This window comes from Schistocerca nitens, chromosome 1 (assembly GCF_023898315.1).
Source record: "Schistocerca nitens isolate TAMUIC-IGC-003100 chromosome 1, iqSchNite1.1, whole genome shotgun sequence".
Classification (NCBI taxonomy): Eukaryota; Metazoa; Arthropoda; class Insecta; order Orthoptera; family Acrididae; genus Schistocerca; species Schistocerca nitens.
Window position 1 is genome coordinate 1,111,413,439 of NC_064614.1, and position 18,213 is coordinate 1,111,431,651.

Genomic DNA, 18,213 nt, shown 5'->3' on the forward strand with positions numbered 1-18,213 from the left:
AATGTGATAAAGAAAAGAACGTAGCTACTAGAACACTTTTTTATATTGTCCTTTGGTATACAGCATTCTAGATGATACAAGTGAGACTATCTTGAGGTACATGCAACGTTACAAATGGTTAATGGCGCCTTGCTAGGTCGTAGCCATTAACTTAGCTGAAGGCTATTCTAACTGTCTCTCGGCAAATGAGAGAAAGGCTTCGTCAGTGTAGTCGCTAGCAACGTCGTCGTACAACTGGGGCGAGTGCTAGTCAGTCTCTCGAGACCTGCCATGTGGTCGCGCTCGGTCTGCGATCACACAGTGGCGACACGCGGGTCCGACATGTACTAATGGACCGCGGCCGATTTAAGCTACCACCTAGCAAGTGTGGTGTCTGGCGGTGACACCACAGTAGCAGCATGGACTGTCAGCTCGGAGACCATGGCTGCGGTTACTCTTGATGCTGCATCACAGACAGGAGAGCCTGTAATGGTGTACTCAACGACGAACGTGGGTGTACGAATGGCAAAACGTCATTTTTTCGGATGAATGCAGTTTCTGTTTACAGCATCATGATGGTCGCATCCGTATTTGGCGACATCGAGGTGAACGCACATTGGAAGCGTGTATTCGTCATCGCCATACTGGCGTATCCCCCGGCGTGATGGTATGGGGTGCCAATGGTTACACGTATCCGTCACCTCTTGTTCGCACTGACGGCACTTTGAACAGTGGACGTTACATTTCAGATGTGTTACGTTCCGTGGCTCTACCCTTCATTCGATCCCTGCGAAACCTTACATTTCAGCAGGATAATGCCCGATTGCATGTTGCAGGCCCTGTACAGGCCTTCCCGGATACATAAAATGTTCGAATGCTGGCAGCACATTCTCCAGATCTCTCACCAATTGAAAACGTCTGGTCAATGGTGGCCGAGCAATTGGCTCGTCACAATACGCCAGTCACTACTCTTGATGAACTGTGGTATCGTGTTGAAGCTGCATGGGCAGCTGTACCTGTACACGCCATCCAAGCTCTGTTTGATTCAATGCCCAGGCGTATCAAGGCCGTTATTACGGCCAGAGGTGATTGTTCTGGGTACTGATTGCTCAGGATCTATGCACCCAAACTGCGTGAATAGTAATCACATGTCAGTTCTAGTATAATATATTTGTCCAATGAATACACGTTTATCATCTGCATTTCTTCTTGGTGTAGCAATTTTAATGGCCAGTAGTGTAATTCACGCATATTGTATTAGAAACCACAAGTCTCTGCTTCCAGTCCTGTGATATAAAGCCGTGCTTTATAACTTGAATGCGAGTGCTTTGCCTTCGAGCGCACAGTGTGCAGCGCCGTCCCTTGTTGGCAGGCGGCTGGGCTGCAAGTGGACGCTGGTGGCGAGCATGGCGGTCTACACGCCGTACCTGGCGGCGCAGTTCTGGGCGACGCGCGGCTCCCTGCTGCCGGCGGCTGCGCTGGTTGGGCTGGGCGGCGGCCCGCTCTGGTGCGCCAAGTGCTCCTACCTCACCGCCGCCGCCCGCCGCTTCGCCAGCCTCGCCGGACAGCGCGACGACGACGTCCAGGTGCGCTTCTTCGGCGTCTTCTTCACCATCTTCCCCGTCGCCAACGTCCTGGGCAACGCCATCTCCTCCCTCGGTAAGTCTTTTCTATTATTTTTGGTCGGAAATAGGATCACATTTGAGGAAGTGGAGAAAATGGTCAATAGATTGCAGTGCGATAAAGCGGCTGGGGTGGATGAAATTAAGTCGGAACTCATCAAATACAGTGGAATGTCAGGTCTTAAATGGCTACACAGGATAACTGAAATGGCGTGGGAGTCGGGACAGGTTCCATCAGACTGGACGAAAGCGGTAATCACACCAATCTTTAAACATGGACACAGAAAAGATTGCAACAACTACAGCGTTGTGGGTAAAATCTTCTCAGGTATTGTTGAAAGGAAATGCGAGTATTACTTGAGGACAAATTGGATGAAAATCAGTGTGGTTTTAGGCCTCTTAGAGGTTATCAGGACCAGATCTTTAGCTTACGGCAAATAATGGAGAAGTGTTACGAGTGGAACAGGGAATTCTATCTATGCTTTATAGATCTGCAAAAGGCGTATGACCGGGTTCCTAGGAGGAAATTATTCTCTGTTCTACGATATTAGGAGGCAAATTTTTGCAAGCAATTAAAGGTCTTTACATAGATAGTCAGGCAGTTAGAGTTGACGGTAAATTGAGTTCATGGTTCAGAGTAGTTTCAGGGGTAAGACAAGGCTGCAACCTGTCTCCACTGTTGTTCATATTATTTATGGATCATATGTTGAAAACAATAGACTGGCTGGGTGAGATTAAGATATGTGAACACAAAATAAGCAGTCTCGCATATGCAGATGACTTAGTTGTGATGGCAGATTCGACTGAAAGTTTGCAAAGTAATATTTCAGAGCTAGATCAGAAATGTAAGGATTATGGTATGAAGATTATCATCTCCAAAACGAAAGTAATGTCAGTGGGAAAGAGATATAAACGGATTGAGTGCCAAATAGGAGGAACAAATATAGAACAGGTGGACGGTTTCAAGTACTTAGGATTCATATTCTCACAGGATGGCAACATAGTGAAAGAGCTGGAAGCGAGGTGTAGCAAAGCTAATGCAGTGAGCGCTCAGCTACGATCTACTCTCTTCTGCAAGAAGGAAGTCAGTACCAAGACTAAGTTATCTGTGCACCGTTCAATCTTTCGACCGACTTTGATGTATGGGAGCGAAAGCTAGGTGGATTCAGGTTACCTTATCAGTAAGGTTGAGGTTACGGATATGAAAGTAGCTAGGATGATTGCAGGTACTAGTAGATGGGAACAATGGCAGGAGGGTGTCCACAATGAGGAAATCAAAGAAAAACTGGGAATGAACTCTGTAGATGTAGCAGTCAGGGCGAACAGGCTTAGATGGTGGGGTCATGTTACACGCATGGGAGAAGCATGGTTACCCAAGAGACTCATGGGTTCAGCAGTAGAGGGTAGGAGGAGTCGGGGTAGACCAAGGAGAAGGTACCTGGATTCGGTTAAGAATGATTTTGAAGTAATAGGCTTAACATCAGAAGAGGCACCAACGTTAGCACTGAATAGGGGATCATGGAGGAATTTTATAAGGGGGACTATGCTCCAGACTGAACGCTGAAAGGCATAATCAAATGATGATGATGAAATATTTGAGCGGATCGAAAACGACACTCCATAATGGATTGGTAAGTTGAAAAATAGTTCATGTCCACGTTTTTCCAAATTATGTTTAGCAGAGATACGCGATCTTTACACGTGGTCCAGTCACACTAATGTGGTCACCACCTATGCCGAGAGTCAAAGTGCAATAACCACCAACAGACAGCAGGTGGCAGCACTGGTAGTGCAGTGTATATAGAGCCTATTGGGGGAGGGGGGGGGATGATGAAAACAGCGCAGTCATTCTCGTCATACCAAAACGGAGAAACATATGTGACTTCCAAAAGGGCACGGTCATTGGCTTTCAGGTCAAGGGTGGGAGCATTTCCGAAATGGCTGAGTTTGGACACTGTTTGAATGCCAGTGCGGTCAATGTACGAGGTGAGACAATAAAGTAATGAGACTGATTTTCTTTGCAAGATGCGGCAACCCTGCAGGCTTGCGTAGGCACAACATCTTTGACCTCGGTCTATAAGCTGCTTCTAGTCCAAGCGGCACATTGATGCAACAGCTCAGTCGTGAGTTGTGCTGTAATAAGTTAACACGTGTTTGTGTCTCTCGTCACGGAAATGGAACCGCATAATATTGCGAAACGGAATGCCATTTCTTTTTGCGTTAAATTGGGTGAAAACGCGACGACAACTTACGGTAAGCTTTGGAAGGCTTTTGGGGAGGAGGTTACGTCAAGAGCTCAAGTTTTTCACTGGCATAAAATGTTTAGTGAAGGTAGAACGAATGTTGAAGATGAAGACCGCAGTGGACGACCATCAACCTCACGGACAGATGTTAACTTGGCCAGGGTGCGTGAATTCGTACGATCTTATAGAAGATTATCCTTGAAAATGACTGCAGAAGAACTGAATATCAATTGAGAAACGGTTCATCTAATAATAACTGAAGATCTTGGTATGAGAAAGATTTGTGCAAAAATCGTCCCCAAAAATCTCACACCACAACAGCGAGAAACAGGGAAAACTGTGGCAGCCGATCTGTTAGAGCAAACGGAAATCAGTTCAGAGCCGTGTTATCACTGATGATGAAAGTTGGTTTTTTCAGTACGATCCAGAGACAAAACTCCAAAGTTCGCAATGGTGCTCAAAGGGATCACCCAGACCAAAATAAGCTCGCATGTCAAAGTCAAATGCATGCTTGTGTGCTTCTTTGATTCCAAGGGAATTGTTCATAAAGAGTGGGTGCCTCCTGGACAACCAGTTAACCAATATTACCACAAAGAAATTTTAGAAAGACTTCGTAAAAGAGTTCTTCGTGTCCGGTGCCAACATTGCTGATAATTGGATTCTACATCGCGATAATGCGCCATCCCATGCTGCTCTGTCAGTACAGCAATTTTTAACCTCAAAACAAATTTTAGTTCTACAACAGCCACCTTATTCGCTAGATATCGCTCCATGCGACTTTTTTTTATGTCCAAGAGTCAAAACGGCGGTCAAGGGACACCATTTTCAAACAAAACAAGATGTCCAAAAAGCTTTGACGAGAGTCTTGGAGGATATTACAGAAGATGAGTTCCAGAAACGTTACCATCAGTGGCAGAAGCGCTGAAAAAGTGTGTGCAATCAGAAGTGAGCTACTGTGAAGGAGACAACACTAAACTTGACTAAAACGGTAAGCAACTTTTTTTTCACTTCAGTCCCATTACTTTATTGTCGCACCTCGTATACTTTGCATGGCAATATGGCGCTATCCGAAACCAGCACAGAGGCAACTGTGGTGTACCAAAGGCAATAAGTGACAGGGGGTGAACGATGGCTGCAGAGATATGTACAGACGAATAGACAGACAGCTTTTCAGTAACTGGCCGCCCAGATGAATCAAGGGGCTACCAACAGTTTCTCCTCAACGACTGTTCAGCGGACATTACTGTGTATGAGCCTCCACAGAAGGCACCTGGTTCATGCTTCCATGCTGACTGCTGTTAATCAATGACAGAAGCTGGTATTTGCATGCCAGTACCACAACCGGACGTCCATGAATTCTGAAAGGCGGCCTTTCCAAATGAATCACACTTATGCTCCTTTGGACAGATGGCCGTTGGCATGTACAGTGACAAACGTCTGAAAGTAGATGCCTACAGCAGTTGTCAGAAGGTTCCAAGCTCGAGGAGGGAGGGTATGGTCTGGAAAGTGTTTTCGTGGCATTGCCCAGGTGATTTAGTCATTCTGGAAGGCGCAGTGGATCAACGCAACTATACATCTATCTTTGGGGGACATCTCCACCCTTTCTATGTCTGGTATTGTATGTGAACCGGGGACCTAGAAACGACGGAGAAGCCGGTCGGAGTGGCCGAGCGGTTCTAGGCGCTTCAGTCTGGAACCGCGCGACCGCTACGGTCGCAGGTTCGAATCCTGCCTCGGGCATGGAAGTGTGTGATGTCCTTAGGTTAGTTAGGTTTAAGTAGTTCTAAGTTCTAGGGGACTGATGACCTTAGAAAAGTCCCATACTGCTCAGAGCCATTTGAACCAAACGACGGAGAGGATCTGTCCCCACCGCAGCTGCAGTGGTCCACAACCCCATGACGACTACCGCAGTCCACTTCACCCCTCCGCCGCCCCACACCGAACCCAGTGTTACTGTGCGGTTCGGCCCCCGGTGGACCCCCCAGGGAACGTCTCGCACCAGACGAGTGTAACCCCATTGTTTGCGTGGTAGAGTAGTGGTGGTGTATGCGTACGTGGAGAACCTGTTTGCGCAATAATCGCCGACATAGTGTAGCTGAGGTGGAATAAGGGAAACCAGCCCGCATTCGTCGAGGCAGCTTGAAAACCGCCTAAAAACCATCCACAGTCTGGCTGGCTCACCGGACCTCGACACAAGGCCACCGGGCGGATTTGTGCTGGGGACCAGGCGCTCCTTCCCGCTCCGGAAAGTCGTGCGTTAGACCGCTCGGCTAACCAGGCGGGGATCTCCACCCTTACTTGCAGTTTGTTTTTCCTCAGCATGACGGGATCCATCAGGAGGACAACACAACATGTAACACAGTTCACCGTGTATGTACGTGGTTTGAAGACGATCAGGATGAGTTTACTGTATTACCCTGTATTGCCACTGCTGCAAAATACTAACAAGAATTCTTTACAGACGAATGGAAAAGCTGGTAGAAGCCGACCTCGGGGAAGATCAGTTTCGGTTCCGTAGAAATGTTTGAACACGAGAGGCAATACTGACCCTATGACTTATCTTAGAAAATAGATTAAGGAAAGGCAAACCTACGTTTCTAGCATTTGTAGACTTCAAGAAAACTTTCGACAATGTTGACTGGAATACTCTCTTCCAAATTCTGAAGGTAAAAGGGGTAAAATACAGGGAGCGAAAGGCTATTTACAATTTGTACAGAAACCAGATGGCAGTTATAAGAGACGAGGGACATGAAAGGGAAGCAGTGGTTGGGAAGGGAGTGAGACAGGGTTGTAGCCTCTCCTCGATGTTATTCAATCTGTATACTGAGAAAGCAGTAAAGGAAACAAAAGAAAAATTTGGAGTAGGAATTAAAATCCGTAGAGAAGAAATAAAAACTCTGAGGTTTGCCGATGACATTGTAATTCTGTCAGAGACACCAAAGGACCTGGAAGAGCAGCTGAACGAAGTGGACATGGTCTTGAAAGGAGGATATAAGATGAACATCAACAAAAGCAAAACGAGAATAATGGAATGTGGTCGAATTAAATGGGGTGATGCTGAGGGAATTAGATTAGGAAATGAGACGCTTAAAGTATTAAATAAGTTTTGCTATTTGGGGAGCAAAATAACTGATGATGGTCGAAGCAGAGAGGACATAAAATGTAGACTGGCAATGGCAACGAAAGCGTTTCTGAAGAAGAGAAATTTGTTAACATCGAGTATAGATTTAAGTGTCAGGAAGTCGTTTTTGAAAGTATTTGTATGGAGTGTAGCCATGTATGGAAGTGAAACGTTGACGATAAATAGTTTGGACAAGAAGAAAATAGAAGCTTTCGAAATGTGGTGCTACAGAAGAATGCTGAAGATTAGATGGGTAGATCACATAATTAATGAGGAGGTATTGAATAGAATTGGAGAGGAGAGAAATTTGTGGCACAGCTTGACAAGAAGAAGGGATCGGTTGGCAGGGCATATTCTGAGGCATCAAGGGATCACCAATTTAGTATTGGAGGGCAGCGTGGAGGGTAAAAATCGCAGAGGGAGACCAAGAGATGAATACACTAAACGGATTCAGAAGGATGTAGGTTGCAGTAGGTACTGGGAGATGAAGAACCTTGCACAGGATAGAGTAGAATGGAAAGTTTCATCAAATCAGTCTCTGGACTGAAGACTACAACAACAACAACAACAACCCTGTCTACGAAACTCCCAGGATTAAAACCCAGTCTTAAATCTATGGTACCACCTCGATTGAGCTGTCCGTGCTATGAATCCTCAACTGGGAAATTTAGGCCATCTGTTCATGGCACTGGAGTTTTTGGTACTAGTGGCTGCCGCATCGCGGTCGCGAAGTGGGGCCGAGGCAGTTCCAGATAAGTTTTATAGTCTGACGATGATTTATGGATTTGTAGTTTTAGCTTGACGGTGTCCACTATGGACAAACGGTAGGTACTGTTATTCTTAAGAAGGTTGGGTTATCCCGACTGAAACCTAGGTAAATTCAAGGTAAGCGTTGCAACTGAGGCTGTTAATTATTAAAATTAAAATTAATATTTACACAGTTGCTGACAGGGCCGTGAAATGTTGAAGATATTTAATCAGCTTCATAGTTATTGTCGGAATTACTTGACAATATTGCCGCCTTATGCTTCTTTACAGAACTAATCATGTCACTGTCGCTGCATTCGCCCTCAGAACATGTAAACATTCAAACATACAGTCATTCGGGCCTTAATTCTCACTAGGACATCTGAATAATCGTTGACAAAAACCTCCGAAAGTATTTCATATTCGTTCTTTGCCTTCCATTCTCCAAAGGCAGGAGGAACTTCAACGAGAATAGTTATTTAAGTAAAAATCTTTTTAATGTAACACGTTTTTAAAACGGACTAAAAAGTATAAAATAATTTCTCCTAGCCCGATACATATTTCTAACCCTGAAAATTTGCACTTGTGAATTTTTAATACCCATGACAACATATTAAACGAAAAATGTGGTTCGCATGCAATAGACAATATTAAGGTGATGAACTATTCTTACATCAGTTATGTATTGCATGCGTCTTTCGTTTTAATTTTACCAGTATTGTCACAGCTATCAAAAATTCAAAATCACAATTTTTCAGGACTATCCGTATGGGATTAGAAATGTGTATGGGGATAGGAAAAATTATTTTATACCCTTTACTCCATTTTAAAAATTTGTTACATTAAAAAGTTTTTTATTTAAATGATCATTTTCTCCTTATTAGTCTTGCGTGCGTCAAATTTTTCAATCGATTTCAAACATTTTGATGAATTACGATAGAGACATGCGATAAATTTCAGGTTTATTTCAGTTTCTCTTCACCTGAGTCAACCAGCGCATTGCTCCCTCCTTCGTTTATCTCGCGAAAATACCGCGAAGGTAAAAATTGAAAGAATCGAGCTAACACAGAGGATTACCAGCAATCATTATTACCGCGAAACATTTACAACTAGAGCAGGAAAAGGGGAAATAGCAGTGCTACGCAAAGTACCCTCCGCCATACACTAGACACGAAAGTTGGTTAATATTGCATTGTCATTCATTCAGTTGTCAGTTACGTGGAAAGTTTCAACTCTCTACCTAATTGGAAAGTGAGTTTAAGATCAATTTCAAAATTTGTACCCGACAAACAGACAAGAATGCGACCTACAGTAATAAAAACGTGTTCAAATAGTAGGTATTTGATACATAAAAATACAATTAAAATACTCGATAAGTGGAAGTACATGAAGGCAATCAAGTCTGACACATTGATTAAAAAAGTGAACACCTAAATACATCTACATCTTCATGGATACTCTGCAAATCACATTTAAGTGCCTGGCGGAGGGTTCATCTGGTCTTCTACCCAATAATTCTTTATTATTCCAATCTCGTACAGCGCGGAAGAAACTATCACCTATATCTTTTCGTGAAGGCTCTGATTTCCCTCATTTTATTATGATGATCGTTTCTTTGTATGTAAGTCGGCGTCAACAAAATATTTTCGCATTCGATGGTGAAAGTAGGTGATTCAAATTTCGTGAGAAGCTTCCATCGTAACGAAAAACGCCTTTGTTTTAATGATGCCACCCCAAATCCTGTATCATTTCAGTGACACTCTCCCCCCTATTTCGTGATAACACAAAACGTGAAGCCCTTCTTTGAACTTTCTTCGTGTACTCCGTCAGGCCTAACTGGTAAGGATCCCACACCGCCCAGCAATATTCTAAAAGAGGACGGATAAGCGTAATGTAGGCAATCTCTTTAGTAGATCTGTCACATTTTCTAAGTGTTCTGCCAGTAAAACGCTGTCTTTGGTTAGCCTTCCCCACAAATTTTTCTGTGTGTTCGTAATTGTAATTCCTAGGTCTTTAGTTGAATTTACGGCCTTTAGACTTGAGTGATGTATCGCGTAAATGAAGTTTAACGGATTTCTTTTAGCATTCATGTGGATGACATCATACTTTTCGTTATTTAGCGTCGATTTCGAATTTTTGCACAATACAGATATCATTTCTAAATCCTTTTGCAACTTGTTAGGATCTTCTGACGACTTTACTAGTCGATAAACGACAGCAGCATACGCAAATAGGCTAAGACCGCTGCTCAGATTGTCTCCTAAATCGTTTATTTAGATAAGGAACACGAAAGGGCCTATAACACTACCTCTGAGAACGCCATAAATCACTTCCGTTTTGCTCGATGACTTTCCACCAATTACTAAGAACTGTGACCTCTCTGGCAGGAAATCATGAATCAAGTCAGATAACTCAGACGATATTCCATAAGCAAGCAATTTCACTACAAGTCGCTTGTGTGGTACAGTGTCAAAAGCCTTCTGGAAATCTAGAAATACGGAATCAATTTGAAATCCCTTGTCAGTACATCTCAACACGTCGTGTGAGTAAATAGCTAGTTGTGTTTCACAAGAACGATGTTATCTAAATTCGTGTTGACTCTGTCAATATACCGCACTCTTCGAGGTAATGCAATAATGTTCGAATACGAAATATGTTCCAAAATCCTGCTGCATATCGACGTTAATGATATGGCCCTGTAATTTAGTAGATTACTTCTACTGCCTTTCTTGAGTATTGGTGTGACCTGTGCAACTTTCCAGTCTTTTGGTACGGATCTTTCGTCGAGCGGACGCTTGTATATGGTTGTTAAGTATGGAGCTATTGTAAGAGTACTCTGAAAGGAACCCAACTAGTATACAGTCTGGACCGGAAGAATTGCTTTTGTTATGTGATTTAAGTTGTTTCACTACTCTGAGGATATCTATTTCTACGTTACACATCTTTACAGCTCTAAATAAACAAAATAACGCGATTTAGACTTTTCTAATACTAAGTTAATTTATATCAATCGCTGTTAATTCACAACCATGTTGTCCAAACATCTTTCAGCAATTGCATCATCTGAATCGGGATGTCGGTAAAAGGATCCATTTATTATTTTATTCCGGTTGCCAAGAATGGCCTCTGCCCGTACTAACTCATAGGAACTATCTACAGGGTGTGGCAGAACTGACTAAGCAGTTTTAAGGAGCAATAAAAAGTAAATCTGAATGTATAGAGAAAAATGTCTTTATTTTCTAAATTAGTATAATGTACCATTTTACATTCATTTAGTTTTGAAAATAATGTCCTCAAGATGGCGGCCGTTAGCATCAGTACATTGTTGTACACGATCCCTGAAATTTCGAACAGCTCTTGCATACATATCGCGAGGTATGGCACTCACTTTGCCAATAATCCACTATTTTAACTCTGGCAGGGTGTAAGGGCGGCTTTTGAAAACATTTTCCTTCAGATATTCCCATAGAAAGTAGTCACAAATGCTCCAATCTGGTGACCGCGCAGGCCACCCGACGTCACCCCTCAAACAGACGAGGCGTTCCGGAAACATTTCTCTCAAAACATCAAGTGAAATTCGAGCTGTGTGAGCAGTAGCTCCATCCTGTTGGAACCACAATACCCCAGTCCATATTCTTCAACAATCTCGTCCATTCTGGGTTGCAGAAAAGTTTGCAACATTGAAACATAACGTGTGGAATTCACTGTCACGATCACTCCTTCCTTCTCAAAAAAGTAAGGGCGTACCACGCCACATTGTGATATGGCACACCACACAGGCACTTCAGGAGAATGTTGCGTTCATGAATAATAGCGAAAGTTTTGCTTATTCACGCACCCACTAAGATGAAAATGTGCCTCGTCACTGCTGAAGAACGCTGTATTCAGAGGGATCTGAGAAAGCATTTGGCGTAGTCTACTGAGCGTAATTCTTGAGCAATCATTATTTTGAAAGGATGGAACTTCAAATCGCATTGCAGAATCCTTCTCAAACTGCGGTCAGGAATCCCCAATGCAACAGCATGTCGTCGAGCTGAACGTTGCGGCTATTGTTGAACTGCTGTTCTCACCCGCTGCACATTTTCTGGCGTTCTGATGGATCTGCGTCGGCCATCTGTATCTGTTCTTAGTGTGCTACCAGTTTCCTCCAACTGGAAAACCCAGGGCCGAATTGTGTTTGCATTAAGAACGGCATTGTTGCGTGGAATGTTGAACTGTCGCCGAAAAGCTCGTTGTGTAGGGATCACAGATCTGTTGTTTTCATAATGAGCGCGAACGGCAAAACCACGATGTGCACCGGTCCAGACCATGTTGGCTACTGAAATGAGGTCAACGGCTGAACAAAGGCAGACCACGTGCAACTGCCTACCCCTACCACAGCCGCAGCGGCAATCGATAGAAACTGCTTAGTCGGTTCTGCCGCACACTGTACTTACATTTCGCGATAAGATAAACTACTTCTAACAGCAACAAAAACGTCACCGCCAACTGTGTTTAGTCTATTATTTCGGAACACGTTTAGGCTCTTCGCAAAAAATTTCAATTGGACTTATCTCCGGCTTTAGCCAACTTTCAGTGCCTATAGCGATTTAAGCATCAGTGCTTTCTATTAGTGCTTGCAGCTCTGGTGCTGTCCAAACACAGCTACGACAATTTACAACTGTTACATCAATGGTTCCTGTATCTACGTTCTTTCTGTGTTCGGCCTGCACCCTTTGAAGCCCTTTTTGTGTTTTGCCGAGACAATGTGGCTACAATACATCGCAGCAGATGGCATCTACAGACAACGTATAGTACACTTAAGTTATTTTCAGATTCGTCTGTAACAAATGGCACGCGAACTACAAGTAATCTCGGGTCCTTAAAGACGATTCGAAGACTTAGATGCACTGGTAGGGGTCTAGGAAAAGGCAGTGCATTTGTAAAGTAAATCGCATACAAGACGACAGTTCGATCAATTCTCGAATCCTTATAAAACAGGTGAGCTGTAGACATCGACCGAATTTAGTAACGCGTTACTAACATCGTAAATGGTCGGTATAGCCCATTCAAAAGAGCGGCACAAATACTCAAGAAAATGAAATGGAAATCCTTGGATAAAAGACCTTTTGGTTCTTGAGGAACCTAGTTGACTAAATTTAGAAGAGCTGTATCCGAAGAAGAGTGTGTGACCATTCTCCTGCAATTGCAGGGCCACAAGGAGAATCTTTTTTCTTTCGTTCAATAGGCGAATGAAATAGGAGAGAAAATTGATAATACTGTAGAAATAAGCTCTGGCATGCACTGTGCAGTGGCCTGACAAATAAAATGAAGCACCCAGAAGGGGTGGAGGCAACGAAATGGGACTTCATGGGCTGAGAGATATGGCTTATTTCAATAGTGATACAAGTCCATTACCTCCACTTTTCTGCCTATAATGCTTCTGAAATTAATGACCCAAACAAACAGAAAGAAAGATTCATCTCTAGCAAGTAGCCATATGCTTGAATATTTCTGATATCTCATCTGCAGATTTTTCAGCACTCATTTAACTTTAGGACTCTGTATCTCAAAATGAACAAAAACGGACTTGTACCACTATTGAAATAAGCCCTTCATATATGATGTTGCCGCACGGGATTAGCCGAGCGGTCTAGGTCGCTGCAGTCACGGACTGTGCGGCTGGTCCCGGCGGAGGTTCGAGTCCTCATTCGGGTATGGGTGTGTGTGTTTGTCCTTAGGATACTTTAGGTTAAGTAGTGTGTAAGCTTAGGGACTGATGACGTTAGCAGTTAAGTCCCATAAGATTTCACACACATTTTTTTTATGATGTTAATGCAACAATAACAGAATAAAATCAAATTTTGATAATTCGTGGACTGAGGTGTTATGTCGTGCTACTACTGTAAGTCCAGTCAGATTTATAAAACTCTTGGCAATATGAACCTACTTATCAGTATGTCGTTTCCCTCATATGGCCAGGATGTATGGACTTCTGCAGGTGTCAGAGTTGTTGTGGGCGTCGTAAATATATAGAAATAAAACATAAGGTACAAAAGGTAAAGTGTGGCTTAGGTTCGCCAGTTCGGAGTGCAGTAGGGCGTGCCCTGGAGAATCGAGACCACAGAGAGCGACTTCCCTAGACTAACGAGTATAGTTGCATCCCGCGGGCAGCATGTGTCTCCCCATTCATCCCATTGGTCGCTCAAAAATGGCACGAGGGAAACTGAAATTCAGCAGATTACCAGAGCACACTGTTTTTATGCTAGGGTGTTGCCTGAGTCCGGCACGTAGGCCACTGGAGTTAGCACTATAATACTGGCGGCGAGAATTTTGGTCTGCAAAACATTTTTGAATAAACACTAAAATACGCCTTGTGCCTTCTAGCTTGCACTCACTGATTTGGTAGGAACGGGTGTCAGAAAGCAGTTGTCTCCTCTCCTGAGGTAAATTGACCCAAAATTGGTTCAAATGGCTCTCAGCACTGTGGGACTTAACATCTGAGGTCATCAGTCCCCTAGAACTTAGAACTACCTAAACCTAACTAACCTAAGGACATCACACACATCCATGCCCGAGGCAGGATTCGAACCTGCAACTGTAGCGGTAGCGCGGTTCCAGACTGAAGCGCCAAGAACCACTCGGTCTCGTAATTGGTCCTTGATATCTTAGATACTATCACTGAGACGGTGTTTGCGTCGGACCTGGTCTCACACCTGTTCCATGGCGTATATATCTGATAAACAAATGTAAATGTCGTGTGACTAGGGCCTCCCGTCCGGTAGACAGTTCGCCGGGTGCAAGTCATCCGTTTTGACGCCACTTCGGCGGCTTGCGCGTCGGTGGGGATGAAATTATGATGATTAGGACAACATAACACCCTTCCCTGAGCGGGGAAAATCTCCGACCCAGCCGGGAGTCGAACCCGGGCCCTTAGGATTGACATTCTGTCGCACTGACCACTCAGCTACCGGGGGCGGACGTATATGTCTGGTGATATTGCTGACTGTGGAAGTACCTCAGCATCGCGCAGACAGTTCACAGATCCGCGTCGCTTGTGTGGACGAGCAGTGCTGTAGAAAAATGGCACCACGATGCCGTTACTTGATAGGTAACTTAAGCAGACGCAGGGTGTCTGTGGTGTACTGTTATCCCAACAGAGCTTCCTCATTCACTATCAGCCATGACCTGAAGTCATACATGATGGCTTCCCACACAATGAAGTCAGGAGTGAAAAGAAGAATGGGACCTAACCCTATGTCGCCATCATATTCAGCGGCCGACGATAGAAATCTGGGGTAATGGAGAAGCGCGACACATCACTGATCCTATTCATCAGTACTCCACGATTCTCAGTTATGGCCTCGTTCCAAACGCAGTCGTTTCTGTTGTAGAGTTAATGGCAGCGTACATATTGGACGTTAATTCCGTAGTCCGGCTCCAGGTATTCCCTGACCAGTGGCCCGACAAGACACAGAATGTTACAGCGAGTCCATTACCAATTCTTGGTGATGTGAAGTGATTACGATGTTCTTCATACACAATACAGCGATCCTCCCTTGTGGTGGTCAGACGGGGTCGACTGGAACATCAACACGTTCCGATGCAGTCCAACATCAGACCATAGTCACATCCGAATGCCCCTCAAATCTGGACATTACACAATTCGACCAGCTGGCCAAATGGAGACCGACAATAAGGCTCCTTTCCAACTTTGTCAGGTGCTAATAACGCCGTGTCACACGAGTACCCGGCATCTACGTATCCTTCACAGTGATCACTCAATGTCTGAAGCTGTTCACGCCCCTTATATACCCTGTCAGGAATCGTAACTACACGAAATACTAACTACACGAAACACAAAGAACATTAATGGACTCTGATGGCTGTGTACATGTACGAAGATACGTTGACATCCAGCTATGTCTTCTGAGTGCTTGGCTTCTTTCTCTGGCAGTGAATAAAGATGGGGATGCAGATGGAGATGTAGGGGACGTGCTGCAGTGACCATGTCAGCCCTCTTTAGTATTTTTAATAAAACAATGGAAAATATACAGATAAGAATAAAAACAATCATCTGAAGCTTGGTGAGATTTTGCTGATGAATCTAGCCTTGAATTCTGTGAGAATGATGGCGTTGTAGACTCTTTGCAACAATATCTATGGAATGTGTTTGAATACAGCTGGGATTAGACAGGAAATGATATAAAAAAATCTGTGTTGATTATTGGGAAGGTTCAAGAGAGGACATAACGATGGTACGAGGCGAGTAAGATTGCAGTTATGCAGGGATAATGTAGGCTGGAACCAGCAATCGGCTCGGAAGAGGTGGAGTAGGTTACACTTGATAGCTAGATTTCAGAAATTACACTCCTGGAAATGGAAAAAAGAACACATTGACACCGGTGTGTCAGACCCACCATACTTGCTCCGGACACTGCGGGAGGGCTGTACAAGCAATGATCACACGCACGGCACAGCGGACACACCAGGAACCGCGGTGTTGGCCGTCGAATGGCGCTAGCTGCGCAGCATTTGTGCACCGCCGCCGTCAGTGTCAGCCAGTTTGCCGTGGCATACGGAGCTCCATCGCAGTCTTTAACACTGGTAGCATGCCGCGACAGCGTGGACGTGAACCGTATGTGCAGTTGACGGACTTTGAACGAGGGCGTATAGTAGGCATGCGGGAGGCCGGGTGGACGTACCGCCGAATTGCTCAACACGTGGGGCGTGAGGTCTCCACAGTACATCGATGTTGTCGCCAGTGGTCGGCGGAAGGTGCACGTGCCCGTCGACCTGGGACCGGACCGCAGCGACGCACGGATGCACGCCAAGACCGTAGGATCCTACGCAGTGCCGTAGGGGACCGCACCGCCACTTCCCAGCAAATTAGGGACACTGTTGCTCCTGGGGTATCGGCGAGGACCATTCGCAACCGTCTCCATGAAGCTGGGCTACGGTCCCGCACACCGTTAGGCCGTCTTCCGCTCACGCCCCAACATCGTGCAGCCCGCCTCCAGTGGTGTCGCGACAGGCGTGAATGGAGGGACGAATGGAGACGTGTCGTCTTCAGCGATGAGAGTCGCTTCTGCCTTGGTGCCAATGATGGTCGTATGCGTGTTTGGCGCCGTGCAGGTGAGCGCCACAATCAGGACTGCATACGACCGAGGCACACAAGGCCAACACCCGGCATCATGGTGTGGGGAGCGATCTCCTACACTGGCCGTACACCACTGGTGATCGTCGAGGGGACACTGAATAGTGCACGGTACATCCAAACCGTCATCGAACCCATCGTTCTACCATTCCTAGACCAGCAAGGGAACTTGCTGCTCCAACAGGACAATGCACGTCCGCATGTATCCCGTGCCACCCAACGTGCTCTAGAAGGTGTAAGTCAACTACCCTGGCCAGCAAGATCTCCGGATCTGTCCCCCATTGAGCATGTTTGGGACTGGATGAAGCGTCGTCTCACGCGGTCTGCACGTCCAGCACGAACGCTGGTCCAACTGAGGCGCCAGGTGGAAATGGCATGGCAAGCCGTTCCACAGGACTACATCCAGCATCTCTACGATCGTCTCCATGGGAGAATAGCAGCCTGCATTGCTGCGAAAGGTGGATATACACTGTACTAGTGCCGACATTGTGCATGCTCTGTTGCCTGTGTCTATGTGCCTGTGGTTCTGTCAGTGTGATCATGTGATGTATCTGACCCCAGGAATGTGTCAATCAAGTTTCCCCTTCCTGGGACAATGAATTCACGGTGTTCTTATTTCAATTTCCAGGAGTGTATTTCATCGCCTGGGAGATGGAGTTAAATAACAAAATAAAATTTTCCAAACCGTGCAAATAGTGCACCAAATACGACGAGGTTAACTCTAGGGAAGAGGGACATCCTTCTCAATGACATTAATTTCGTCGGCGGATTCCCACGTAAGAACTCGGTAACATTTGAGGTAAAAAAAAAAAAAAAAAAAAAAGGAACCAACGCGATTAGATCAGGTCCTGAAAACCACTCGATAACTGACCGACCATCGTGTCATCTCCAGACATCTGTCATCGGAAGGAGTATGGAGGGGCAAGGGCTCAGTATATCACACTCACAGCCGTTGTCGAGCTTACGACCCTGGAGCCGCTACCTCTCATTCGAGCAGCTCCTCAATTGGCTTCACGAGGCTGAGTGCACACCGGTCCAGTCCTCCCACCAAGGAAAAATCCCTGGCAGTATGGAGGATAGAACCGACGTCTCCAGGATAATGGTCTGTGGCGTTGACTACTTGGTTACGGAGGGGGACTGAACATCTGAGGTAAACTATTTAAAGTACATGAAATAACAGAGTGATGCATAACACCTGTCTTGTAATGTCTACCAGAGGAGTTTGTTGATCAGTTCTGTAACGCTCTCGTGCCGACCAAAAGATCCCGTGACGAAACGCGCCGCTTTTCGTTGGATCTTCTGTATCTCATCTATCCGTCCAATCTGGTAAGGATCCCAGACTGATGAACAGTACTGAAAAAGAGT

General features: G+C 45.1%; 1 protein-coding gene across 1 annotated transcript in view; it reads left to right on the top strand.

Annotated features, from left to right (window-relative positions):
* The window catches only part of LOC126199011 (protein unc-93 homolog A-like), a 315,006-nt gene that overhangs the window by 147,435 nt on the left and 149,358 nt on the right, over positions 1-18,213 (top strand). Inside the window, exon 2 of the mRNA XM_049935695.1 lies at positions 1,352-1,638. Within this exon, the coding sequence (XP_049791652.1) occupies positions 1,352-1,638 (287 nt within the window). The remainder of the gene's footprint in view (positions 1-1,351; positions 1,639-18,213) is intronic.